At 38.6% G+C, this 13,718-nt stretch overlaps 1 protein-coding gene across 1 annotated transcript; it reads left to right on the top strand.

The window, feature by feature from the left end:
- The first annotated feature begins 395 nt into the window (after positions 1-395).
- Positions 396-13,693, top strand: flii (FLII actin remodeling protein). Its single transcript, XM_079836797.1, has 30 exons — positions 396-509; positions 1,730-1,840; positions 1,958-2,029; positions 2,642-2,722; positions 2,914-2,999; positions 4,447-4,608; positions 4,764-4,867; positions 4,972-5,147; positions 5,322-5,479; positions 5,578-5,662; positions 5,820-5,967; positions 6,646-6,779; positions 6,871-7,083; positions 7,226-7,405; positions 7,498-7,580; positions 7,672-7,746; positions 7,835-7,918; positions 7,997-8,168; positions 8,254-8,358; positions 8,480-8,671; positions 8,781-8,969; positions 9,080-9,219; positions 9,504-9,711; positions 10,103-10,257; positions 10,351-10,411; positions 10,513-10,641; positions 10,743-10,849; positions 11,437-11,542; positions 11,843-11,908; positions 12,316-13,693. The coding sequence occupies exons 1-30, from the start codon at positions 447-449 to the stop codon at positions 12,448-12,450; spliced, it is 3,780 nt and encodes a 1,259-aa protein (XP_079692923.1). The 5' UTR covers positions 396-446; the 3' UTR covers positions 12,451-13,693.
- The last annotated feature ends 25 nt before the right edge of the window (positions 13,694-13,718 follow it).

The raw sequence follows: 13,718 nt of genomic DNA, 5'->3' as shown, positions 1-13,718 counted from the left end.
ACCCCTCTTGCTAAATGCAAAAATGTAATGTAAATGCAGTATGGACCACTGGTCTATATAGATCAGTGGTATGGACTCAAATGTAGGCCTCCAAAAACAAGAGAAAAATCCCACAAATGACCTGAACAACTGGGAATGTTGTGATGGGCCCTAGCTGTAATAATGGGGTCCCTATATATTTGTCAAACGTCCTGTAAATGGCACGGCAAATGATTCAGTGTGTTCTGAGTCAACAAATCAATTACTGCAAAAGGGTGTAGTATTTGACCACGCTTTGGGTGGGTTCTTTTATAGAAACAGAAATAACTTTTTAGTGAGTGGCTGGTAACGCTGAGCAGTTAGTGGGCTGTACCATCTGAGCGGGGGGCGGGGGACTGTTTGTTCCACCAGCGGCTGCCAAACTGAAATAGACTGCGTCTCGTCTGCTGCCATATCCTGAATTAGACATGGCCGCGACCGGAGTTCTCCCCTTTATCAGGGGAGTAGACCTAAGTGGGAATGACTTTAAGGTAAGAGTTCTTGTTTGATACGGCTATAGGTACGGGATATTGTTAGTAAATCATTCGCTCAAACGAACAAAGCGATGTAGGTTAGTTAGCGTGTTAAAACAGGTTGAGATGGTAAGCTAGCAGTGCTAACTGTGCTAGCTCAGAAGAACACTGGGCGTTAGCTCGCGACTTGTCAAAATTTGTCGCGGTCAATCAAGTGGTGTGACGGGCAGGGGAAATAACTATAAGCTTGTTAGCAGGTCAGCTGTGTTGGTTGACAGTAATAGTTCTGGCCTCAATAAATGAACTGTGCTGCTGACAGGCTTTCAAAACATGTTTTCTTGTTTGGTAGAGCTTCTTTAAGACTACATAGAGTGCAGCATACGGCATCAATAAGCGTATAAAAAGGAATATTTTGTTTTTTCAAACATGTATATGTTAAATACGGAAGTCTTTTACATGAGTTCCTTAAGCAGAAGTATTATCCAACCTCTCAAGTGTGTCAGTTCACTTGAGTAAATTTGTGATGATGCTCTGAGTCTTTGTCTTATTATATAAAGCCACTTCAGTCAGATCTTATATCTCATATCGAGATGATTGTATCACTGCTTGTGTGAGCAGCTTACTGTTTTATAGCTCATAGTGGGGTCAGGGGGCCACCAGGGGCCTCAAAGGGGGTGATCTGAGGTCTGTGCAAATGTTTAGAAAAGTGTTACAAAAATAAGTGTAAAATAATTTACAAAATAGTTTAAAATATGTAAACGAGTGAATAAAATAAGTACATCCAACTACAGTATTATAATAAGTAAAAACAACTCAACAAATGTGTAAAAATGAAAACAAAACATTTGTATTATTAAAAAATATTTTATTTCGCAGTACAAATTGGGTCTTTATACAATAAACTATGTAGATGTATATCATTTTTGGATGGGGATCTCTCACACAAGAATAATCATTTTAATCTAAACAATTGATAAACCCCAATTTAGCTCATGCTCATGTTGTTGTCATAGCAAACACACCCCATAATCTCCCACACGTTTTTTTTTTTTCTATTCTGAAATGACTTCATTGTACCAGGTTTATCTTGTTTTAGATCAAACTCAGACTTAATGAGGATTCTTTGGGAAATGACATCAGTGTAGCAGATCCATCAAAAACTACCAAATCACTAACACTGAAACTGAATCGCGTGACTTGTCTGATTTGAGACGTTGTTTCTCTTGTGTTTAACACAGGGGGGTTATTTTCCTGAGCATGTCAAGTCGATGAGCAGCTTGCGATGGCTGAAGCTGAACAGAACGGGGCTTTGCTATCTTCCAGAGGAACTGGCCTCCCTACAGAAACTGGTGATTGTGTATTGCACAGCTGAGTCACAATTGCATATTTTGCCACTTGGCTTTTTCAGCATACTAATATCCATTTTTGGATATTTTTTTGTTGTGGTCTCTTTTTTGTGAAATCAGGAACATTTGTCCGTGAGTCACAACAGCCTCACAACACTGCATGGAGAATTGTCAAGTCTTCCCAACCTAAGGGTAAATATGATCGACCATATTGCGAAATACTTCACATGTTCTCTACTAGTGTTACACATAAGTCAGATTTTTGTTATTGCTTAAAAAAAAGAAATTACTACTTTTATTCAGCAAGGATGCATTAAATTGATTTAAAGTCACAGTAAAGGCATTTATGTCACAAAAGATTTCTATCTCATGTACACGCTGTTTTTAAACTTTCTATTCATCAAAGAATCCTGAAAATTTCCTAATATTAAGCAGCACGACTGTTTTCAACATGATGATGATAATAAAAATAGATGTTTCTTGAGCAGCAAATCATCATATTAGAATGATTTCTGAAGGATCATATGACACTGAAGACTGGAGGAATGATGATGCAGAAAATTCAGCTTTATATACATTTTTAATAAATTACATTTTAATATATTACAATAGAAGACAGTTATTTTGAATTGTAATAATATTTCACTATATTACTCATTCACTCTATTTTTGGTTAAAAACATTTGAACGGTAGTCTATGTACTTAAAATTGCTTTTGTCAATAAACACAGCATGAATTTCTATCTTGTAAATATTTACATTGCTCAGACTAGCATTTATTCTGCTCTTGTTGTTTTGCTGTAGGCGGTTGTGGCCAGAGGAAACAGCCTAAAGAACTCTGGTGTTCCTGATGATATTTTTCAACTGGATGATCTTTCTGTGCTGGTATGTAGAGAATGACTTTGTGTTTATTTCTCAGCTAAGCATATGTCTCAGTTAAGTGCAAAATTACAGGCATGATTTAATTTGATGTAAGCAGGGCTGTGTTTTGATTAGTGAAACTATGCAAATTTGTCACAGAATGTGTGCTGTAATGATGGTGTGTGTTTAAATGTTTTGTTCCCTCGTCTATTCAGGATCTGAGCTACAACCAGCTAACTGAAATTCCCCGGGACTTGGAGAACTCCAGAAACATGTTGGTCTTAAACCTCAGTCACAATAGGTACAGTCTATGTTTGTCTATTCTGTAGCCGAGTTCTTGGAAGTGAAGAGTAATGATCTATCATGAAAACATACTTTAAATATTTTAGGATTTTATATTGTGATTTGGGGGCATTTATGTGTGCCTGGACTTGTGCTAGACTTGCTAATGATGGAATGAAAAAGAACACATGGATCTTGGGACCTGTTTGTAAAAGTTTAACTATTTTTAGTTTGACTCCATCATAGAAAGCTCTGCACATAGCACAAAATACTGAAAAACAGTAAGAGCCAGTGCAGATATCCATCTATATCAGTGGTTCTTCACCTTTCTAACTCCAAGGCCCCACATTGTCCACAATGATATTTGAAGGCCCAATGACTTTTCCAGTTGATTGTGATTTTAGTGGATAGGGATTTTTTTTTTTAAGTGTTTCCTCAAATTAATCTAGTTAATAAAATATTTTAGAATTGGGCATGTCTATAAAAATGTGCATTTATTATAAAAATGCCCCTGGAGTTTTAATTAATTTGCATGACTTTACATAAAATCACATTTCTCAAGTCATCTTGAGGCCCCTCAGTTTTCTGAGATCCCCTACTGGCCCCTAGCTTTAGAACCACTAATCTTATATATGTCTTTCTAAAGCCAGGGACACATCAAGCCCACGGTTGGCTGTCAGGCAATATCAGACCGTTTTTAAGCGCCAGACGACTTAGTTTTTTCTGTGTGTTGCGCACCGTTGGCTCTAGTCAGATGGCGTCTGTTTTTTTTTTGTGTTTTTTTTTTTGCCGATTCAACATGTAGAATCAGCGTCTGGCCGTCGGTGAGAGAGAAAACTCTGTTTGGCTGTTCAGCTTAGCGAACGAGAATAAGAACAAAAGTGAGCAAGTAAATCAAAACTTAACAGACAAAAGGCTGTTATAATTTGACATCATCTTACCTGAGCAACACTGCGCAAATATTTTCATAATAACATGAGCAGAATGGAATAAAGAAAGTGATCAGCGTGATTCATATTCAAAGTGGTAAGCAAGCGCTGCTTTGTTTATGGTTTGTATACCTGCAGTCTTGGTTTCGCTCTCCATTTTTGAATGATGAATATAGATGAATATATCTGGTTAAATAGACATTTATCTCCTTTAAATGCAGGCACAGAACACGCATGCTAGTTTACAGTCGCCTGTAGTCCTTTTGGTGTGTTCAGGGGCTGTTTTTTTTCCCGAACGTGAGGCGACAACACAGTCGGCTTTCATCAGAACTAGTTCTTTGGGTGTCGTTTTGGTGTGTCCCTACCTTAATACATATGTACATAGACCTGCGATTTAAAAAAAACAAACTTACTTTATCATTTACCCCATCCCTTCCTAAGGACTTGAGCTATCAAAGTGCACATCCTTTTTTTCTTGTAGTCATGTGAACACTCGTATTATTCTGATAAAGTTCTTTGATGTTTGCTTTCTCACAGCATTGATAACATACCGAATCAGCTGTTCATTAACCTCACTGACCTGCTGTACCTGGACCTCAGTGACAATAATTTGGACAGTCTGCCTCCTCAGATGAGACGCTTGGTACATTTGCAGACCCTGATACTCAATAATAATCCGCTTATGCACGCACAGCTGAGGTAAGGGTAGTTTTTATGGTTTAATTTCCATCTATGCAATTTGTACACTGCCATATAGGAGGAAGGCTGCATTCATTTTAGATGAGATCATCGTGTTTATCAGCTTTGCCTCTGATAAACTCTGGCTCAAATCTGTGACATTGTTTGCTTAACAGGCAGTTACCTGCTATGGTAGCCCTTCAGACCCTCCATTTAAGGAACACACAGCGTACTCAAAATAATATGCCCACGAGTCTGGAAGGCCTCACTAATCTAGGAGGTAGAGATCTAGCGGTGTTACTGCTCTCTCTGTAAAATAATCATCAGTGTCTCTAATTGCTGTTGTTCCTCATTTAATTAATCTTTTGTGCGTTTTTTGTGTAGATGTGGACCTGTCGTGCAATGATCTGACTCGGGTACCAGAATGCTTGTATTCGCTGCCTAATCTCAAACGGCTAAATCTGAGCAGCAATCAGATATCTGAACTGTCACTGTGTATAGATCAGTGGACCAAACTCGAGACACTCAACCTTTCTAGGAATCAGCTCACATCTCTGCCTGTAAGTCCATCATTGCCAAATAAAGTAAAACAGAGGAATTCATCAGTTTGGCTTTTAAAAGAGCTGATACTTCATCACATTAATAATGTTGTTGTTCAGTTTACAGGGATATATTTGATATTTGCTTGCCATTAATCTCATCTCTTCTTTTTCCCTGTTTGATGTGATGTGCAGTCTGCCATTTGCAAGCTGTCCAAGCTGAAGAAGCTGTATGTGAACTCGAATAAAATAGATTTTGATGGGCTTCCATCTGGTGTGGGAAAATTGTCCAACCTGGTTGAGTTTATGGCAGCTAATAATAATTTGGAGCTTGTTCCAGAGGGGCTGTGCAGGTGAGAACTGGCACAGTTTATTGGTGGTTAGATATAATTATAAAACCTATGTATATCCTATTGATAATGATAAAATGTGGCTTTTTGATTTTGCTCAGGTGTGGAAAATTGAAGAAGCTGGTCTTGAACAAGAACCGGCTTGTGACATTACCAGAGGCCATCCATTTCCTCACTGAACTGGAGGTAAATTAACCTTGTTAATGAAGAGAAAAAAAATTTGAACAGTGGTGTATGTTTTTATGTACTTATGCATGAGTGTTTGTTGCTTTAGTCTTTTTGAATATGCTAAACCAGTTAATAAATGCTGATTAAAGTTGTCTTTGTGACGTTGATGTTTTAGGTTTTGGATGTTCGTGAGAATCCAAATCTAGTGATGCCCCCTAAACCAGTTGACAGGACAGCTGAGTGGTACAACATAGACTTCTCATTGCAGAACCAGCTGCGATTGGCTGGTGCATCTCCAGCCACTGTGGCAGCAGCTGGCGGAGGTAAAATATGCTTTTTTTCTCTCTCTAGGAGTTATATTATTGTAAGTATGTGCTATCACAAACTAACCCTTGTTGGCTCAAGATCCTGAGTTTGATAGCCTGACAAGCCAGACCCACGTCAAGATGTTGGGTCTGGGAACACACCATTGGCAGGGCTCAATCTGAGGGGTGGGATAGACGGTTGTCTTTCAAATTTCCTCTGCACGCAATAGGATAGCGCTACAACCAACCAGAGCAACAAAGAAGGTGAAGCGGAGCTAGTTGATGGATTAAACTTTCGCCATATCCGGTCGGCAAAACTCCGAACACATCTTCTTTTCTTACGAATTACTTCAGTGCCGTCCTTTGTTCTTTTCTCAAAGAAAAGCTCCAAGTCTTCCAGAGTCGCGGCCAAGGCCGATTCAAAAGATCGCTGTTCGCCAGCTTCTTTGTTTACAAGTAGCACACGTAACGTCACAACTCTGCCGTCATTATGTTAAGCCCGCCCACCGACTCTATACATGATGTGATTGGCCTGACCAGAGTTTGGTTTTTCCAGCTCAGAGTTGCTAGACTACCCTGGCTGCAAATTAGATTTGCTGCTGCTAGGGTGCGTCTAGATTTCTAGGCTATGAGTTTAACGTTGAAAATTTTACTGTAATGCATCTCAAAGTGCAACATGATCTTTGTGTTATACAGGAAATAGCCCAAGAGACCATATGGCCAGGAAGATGAGGCTAAGGAGACGCAAGGACTCGGCCCAGGATGATCAGGCTAAACAGGTGCTGAAGGGAATGTCAGATGTGGCTCAGGAGAAGAACAAATCCATTGAGGTAAGGGAACAGCAGAACTAATAATGATGGAACCATTATATTGAGACATGTCCTAACCTTCCTGGTCTTCACATGCCTCTTGATCTTTTAGGAGAATGGAGACATGAAATACTCTGACCTGAAAACCAAACGCTGGGACAAGAACCTGGAGAAACCTCAGCTAGATTACTCCGAGTTCTTCTTGGAGGATGTGGGGCAGATCCCTGGTGTTACGATTTGGCAGATAGAAAACTTTGTACCCATGCAGGTGGACGAGGCCTTCCATGGGAAGTTCTATGAGGCAGACTGTTACATTATTCTCAAGGTCAGCAAATTCTAAACAAATTCTAATGATCATCATGTTTATTAAATGTACTATAGTTTAAATATTGTTTCTTTAATTTATAAGATCTGCTCCCAGTCTGCATTCCCTCTTTGAATGAATGCTTTGTAATGCACTTTTACAGACGTTCTTAGATGACAACGGAGCCCTGAACTGGCATATCTATTACTGGATCGGGCAGGAAGCTACACTTGATAAGAAAGCCGGGTCTGCTATCCATGCGGTCAATCTCCGTAATTATTTGGGTGCTGAGTGCAGGACAATCAGAGAGGAGATGGGAGATGAGAGTGAAGAATTCACTGCGGTCAGTAAAACACATGCCATTCCCTGCACAAAATTATGTAATGCTGCATTATCAGCATATGCTTAGCTCTGTTTTTCCGCACTGTGTTTTAGGTGTTCGACAATGAGATCTCTTACATTGAGGGTGGAACTTCTAGTGGATTTTTTACAGTAGAGGATACACAATACCCAACCAGGTGCCCCGCCAAAAACAACACCCAGGACCGCCTCTACTGCTCACCCCTGATCTGACTCACACTAATCCTGTTTGTTTTGTGTTTTGGGCAGGTTGTACAGGGTTTATGGGAAAAAGAACATCCGATTAGAATCTGTGCCTCTGAAAGCATCCTCACTCGACCCACGGTGAGTTTCATGTGCCATTTCACATGTATGTTGATGGGATTGACTCAGATAGTGATTGTGTTTTTTTTTCTCTCTCTTTCTCTTTAAGATTTGTCTTTTTGTTGGACACTGGTCTTGAATTATTTATTTGGAGAGGAAGCAATGCAACACTTGGTGGTACTACAAAAGCAAGGTAATATGAAAACAATTAAGTAGTTTTTTTTCTCTGTCTACTTGTTCAGATTTGTAATAGTCCCCATGCTATTTGCAGGTTATTTTCTGAAAAGATTAACAAAAATGAGCGAAAAAGCAAAGCAGAGATTACGACTTTGATGCAGAATCACGAACCTCCGGAATTCTGGGAAGTTCTTGGGGGACAGCCAGAGGAAATCAAGAAACATGTCCCAGATGACTTCACTCCTGTCCGACCCAAGCTCTATAAGGTCAGGGAATGGTCTATGGTTTGTTGTGCATTCCTTTCTAAAACCACCACGGTCTTAAATGTTTAGTATTTTCTTGTTCTGTTAGGTTGGCTTGGGCTTGGGATACCTTGAACTTCCTCAGATCAACTACAAACTGTCTGTGGAGCACAAAGACAAGCTCAAACTAGATGTGGTTCCAGAGCACAGACTGGTAATATAGTGTTTAGACTGTTGTGATGTCATTTCCATAATGATTGTAGCAGCAAAAAATTCTAGGATCATTCAAAAGTTCCCTGAATACACTTAACTGGTGGAATATTTTCTTGTTATAGGTACAAGGGCTTTTGGATACTAAAGGTGTCTACATCTTAGATTGCTGGTCTGATGTCTTCATTTGGATTGGCCGTAAGTCCCCACGTCTTGTGAGGGCAGCTGCTTTGAAACTGGGCCAAGAGGTGTGCAGTATGCTTCATCGGCCAAAACATGCTGTGGTCGTCCGTAATCTGGAGGGCACAGAGGGCCAGGTAAAATTGACAAAATAAGAGATAATAAGAGAACCATTGGCCGTTATTTCAAGGTATTATATTAAATACCACAACACTCTCTGTTCTAATTCCATGTTTCTCTCAACAGGTCTTCAAATCCAAGTTCAAGAATTGGGATGACGTGTTGAAGGTGGATTATACCAGGAACGCAGAGAGTGTGAAACAAAATGAGGGCTTGTCCGGAAAGGTGAAGAAGGATGCAGAGCAGAAAGACCAGATGAAAGCTGACCTAACAGCTTTGTTCCTGCCTAGACAGCCAGCCATGCCCCTCACAGAGGTGAGACCTGAATTAACAGCTCATTAATGCCAGCTTTTCTGTTTTAAGATGTTCTGAGTAGTTCTGTCAAAATTCATTGTGTCTTTGTGTGTTTGTTGTAAATCTGACAGGCAGAGCAGATGATGGAGGAGTGGAATGAGGATTTGGATGGCATGGAGGGCTTCGTTCTGGAGGGGAAGAAGTTTGCTCGCTTACCAGAGGAGGAGTTCGGTCACTTTCACACTCAGGATTGCTACGTATTTCTCTGCAGGTTGGTCAGACGGCTTCACTAAAATTAACTGCAAAAATTGCAGCCAGGTTGTGACGTCACTCAATTCTTAGATGGACAGAATTCTGATAAACTAGGTGAAATCTTAAGACAAAAAAAGACATAATTTCTATTAAATTTCATACTCAGTGCTTTGTATCCATTTACTGATTTGTTCTAACTAAGACTCACTGTTTATTATTGGTAACTAAAATAATTGTTACTGTCTTAGATAGTACTGTCTTTCATCTTTTATTGAAATGATGGGATATTTGCGTCTGCCTCAGGTACTGGGTGCCTGTGGAATATGAGGATGATCATGAGAAAGGCAAAGAGAAAGGAGAAGGGGGAGACGATGAGGACAAACAGCCTGAGGAAGACTTCCAGTGTGTGGTTTACTTCTGGCAGGGCCGTGAGGCCTCCAACATGGGCTGGCTGACCTTCACTTTCAGCCTGCAGAAGAAGTTTGAGAGCTTGTTCCCAGGCAAACTGGAGGTACTACATGCTTACATGGTTAATTTAACAGATCTGTTATGAAATGGATCTCATATTTCATCTTCATTGTGTTGTAGTGACTCTTATTGCCTTGACTTCATATCGTCAGTGTCTGGTGGCAAACCTCATATCTCCAAAAACCCTACATTTCAGGAAATGGAAAAACACTGAATTTTATAAATATTTCAACAGACGTTGTCAAAGTTGACATTGTGGATACATGGTCAGACACTTGCATGTAATATTATTAACTGAACTTATCAACCAAAATCAAGCTCTAATTTCGCTCTAATGTCATTAGAAAAACCGCATTTTCAGGCAACTTTAACATACATCATGGCATGAATAGACTTTTATTTTAAGGAGGCATCATATCTAATGTATATTTCAGGTTGTGAGGATGACCCAGCAACAGGAGAATCTCAAGTTCTTGTCACACTTCAAGAGAAAGTTCATCATCCACAAAGGCAAGAGGAAGCTAAAAGTGGACAGTGTGCAGCCAAGCTTATACCACATCAGGACAAATGGTAGTGCGCTATGCACCAGGTAACTATATAATGTTATGTACAGGTAGTATTTCATCAGCTGTATTTAAAAGCAAAGAAATGTACATGTGTGGTGTTTCTGTTGTGTTTTTAGGACTATTCAAATAGCCACAGATTCCAGTAACCTCAACTCTGAATTCTGCTTCATATTGAAGGTAAATTATGTATTATAAATCATCAAATAATAATAAAGGTATCAAGATTAATATTTGCAGTGGTTTATAAATGGTTAATAACTCAAATGTTATTTGTGGAGGTGCCATTTGAAAGTACAGACAACCAGGGAATAGTGTACACGTGGGTGGGCCGAGCAGCAGACCCTGATGAAGCTAAACTGGCAGAGGACATCATGAACACCATGTTTGATGACACTTACAGCAAACAGGTTCATTCTAGCTATGGAAATCTAAAACAAGCTCACTACATCTTGATTAAAAAAAAATTTCTTTAAACAAATCTCTTATTTTTTCCCCCCTCTTTCTTCAGGTGATAAATGAAGGGGAAGAGCCAGAAAATTTCTTCTGGGTTGGCATTGGCTCTCAGAAGCCATACGATGAAGATGCAGAGTACATGAAATACGCTAGACTGTTTAGGTAAGCATTTCATTACAGAAAAGTTATTTAAATATACTACCATTCAAAAGTCTGGGGTCAAGGTTTAAAAAAAATTTTTTTTTTAAAGAAATTAATTTTATTTAGCAAGGACGCATTAAATTGATCAAAAGTGACAGCAATAAATGTTCTGTTCATCAAAAAGTCCTGGAAAAAATGTATCTCGGTTTCCACAAAAATATTGATACATTAATGATAATAAGAAATGTTTATTGAGCAGCAATTCATCATATTAGAATGATTTCTGAAGGATCATGTGACACTGAAGACTGGAGGAATGATGCTGAAAATTCAGATTTGACATCACAGGAATAAATTACATTTTAAGATATTAAAATAGAAAACTTATTTTAAATTGTAATATTTCCCAAATTTACTGTTTTTACTGAATTTTGAATGGTATGTATGTATCTATCATATATATTTTAAATCAAATAAATGCAGCTTTGCTGAGCATACTGACCCTAAACTTTTCAACAGTTAAGCTTTGCTTTTATTTATTTTGTATTACATTACATTTTCATTTACCATATTTTTGAGGTAATAATAGATTTAATCTCTGACCTCAGGTGCTCAAATGAAAAGGGTTACTTTGCTGTATCAGAGAAGTGCTCAGACTTCTGTCAAGATGACCTGGCTGATGATGACATCATGCTTCTGGACAATGGGAAAGAGGTAGAGCGTCATGCTTGCAGCCAAACAAATGATCTGGGCAACTATTCATTCATTCATTCATTCATTCATTCATTTATTAATTCATTTTTTGCTGAGTTGTCTCACTAGGAAATTGTTTAGTGATATTTTATCAGAAAAGATTTAAGAATTTGTATCGAATGTAAAAAAAAAAATATTTTGTGTGTTTTAGGCAATCTTGTATTTTTATAACTTTTTGTTGTGAAGAGAGCTGACATGGCATTAAAAAACATTACTACTTCTACTGCTATTCGCTGAGTTGTTTGTTTGCTTGTTTCACAGGTTTACATGTGGGTCGGCACACAGACAAGCCAGGTGGAGATTAAACTCAGCTTGAAGGCTTGTCAGGTCAGTAACAGATTGAGTGGCAGTTTTATTGTACACCAGAGGCCAGTTGCATGAACATAGCCATTATGTTAAGACCGTGTCTGAAGAGCTAGTACAAACAACTAGCGGTCACTTAGGGGTAATCAGTCTTGCTTTTCAGTATCAAATTAGACCAATCTATGTTTATGTACCTGATTTAAAAAAGTTATGTGCAGTCGTAACGAAATTTGGAAAGTTATAAACAGAAATTTGATGACTAACTTGTAAGACCGGCCCTACCACTAGTTTATTGTACACCAGCACTAGTTTTTTTTATTATTGCACACACACACACACACACACACACACACACACACACACACACACACACACACCTCCTCTCAGGCCTTTCCCAAGCCTGCTTAACATGTGTTTCGCCCTTCAATCAGGTCTATATTCAACACATGAGGTCCAAGGATGCTGAGCACCCGAGAAAACTGCGCCTGGTGCGCAAGGGCAATGAGCCTCACTGTTTTACCCGTTGTTTCCACGCATGGAGCGCCTTCAAGACCGCACCTGCATAAATCAGACTCTGTCTGAATACAGTATGAGGGTTCAGAAAACCACACCACTCATAACAGACCTTCCATTATTATTGTGCACTGCATCACTCTCTTTAAAAAAAACTCACATATATATTTGCTAATTGAAGCTATATTACTGAATTTTATATTTGTGTAGATTTAAAATCAGAGGAAGAGTCTGAATGTTACAGCACTTAGGCAAGCGTTAAGAGATCAAATGCTGTATTCCTTAAGGGATGGTTTTTAGAAGAACATATCTGTTGAAGGAGAGTCTACTTTTTTTTAACCATCTGGCTGCACCAATTGAATGAATTGTGAATTGTCTGTTTACTTGGCTAAATTCTGCAGCAGTTATTTTAAAGACGACTCTTTATATCATTTGTTTGGGCTACACTTTTCATGTTTTAATCAGTAGATGCACACATATACTGCCAAGTCTTTCCGTTATTGAAGGGACAACTCTCATGTCTGTTTCAGATCTCACCAATGCTGATTTGGTGCCTCACACCAGTTTTTGGATTTGTTTGCTTTTGAATGTTTCATTCCATCAGCTTCACTGTTTTACTGCTTTCCTTCGGGATGTAGACTCTCATGCCAATACTGATGGAATAATGAATTGCACAGTTTATGTGGGATGTTATTTCATTTATTACATGTCAGAATGAGAATTTGTTTTTACGCCCTTAAACTGCCCAGTACATCCATACTAATGCAGCAGTTAACTGGGTTGAGCCCAGCAATTTTATCTGTGATTGATTTGACTGGCAATCTAGTGCTATTGGTGCAACCGTGCTCCTGCGATTTGGTCTTCACATATCGAGGCTGTTTTAGCTATTTGGCTGACACCATTTGATCAGTCACAGGTTGTGCTTTTTTTTTTTTTTTTTTTTTTTTTAAAGAAAAAAGGAAAGAAAAAGGTTATGGTCCTATGTATGGACCACTTTTTTCTAAATTTGAATGTTTGTTGAACTTGGACAGGGAAATTTGTTTACCCAAGGAAATAAATATTCTTATTTTAATTACGCTAATCAAATTTATGTCTGTCATAAAAGGGATTGGTAGAGGTAAAATATAAAAAATTTTCAATTGATGGTGAGTTCCCCTATTTTGTTTCTTGTCACCGCAGTTTTGTTGTCTGCATATATAAATGTATTTCTACGTGTACAAATATTTTCTGCCTCTGATTTCACTTGCAAATGCTCTATTTATGTATTTTGTATTGAATAAAGTTTCATCGCACATCTGTATATCTCTTGTTGGGTATTTGT

This window comes from Gobio gobio (assembly GCF_949357685.1).
Source record: "Gobio gobio genome assembly, chromosome: 1".
NCBI classification, from domain to species: Eukaryota; Metazoa; Chordata; class Actinopteri; order Cypriniformes; family Gobionidae; genus Gobio; species Gobio gobio.
This window is presented reverse-complemented; position numbering and strand designations above follow the sequence as displayed.

Coding starts and splice junctions, on each gene's coding strand:
- flii (XM_079836797.1), top strand. CDS start 447: ATGGCCGCGACCGGAGTTCTCCCCTTTATCAGGGGAGTAGACCTAAGT. Junction 1,841..1,957: donor TGGCCTCCCTACAGAAACTG/GTGATTGTGTAT, acceptor TTGTGAAATCAG/GAACATTTGTCCGTGAGTCA. Junction 8,169..8,253: donor TCCGACCCAAGCTCTATAAG/GTCAGGGAATGG, acceptor TTGTTCTGTTAG/GTTGGCTTGGGCTTGGGATA.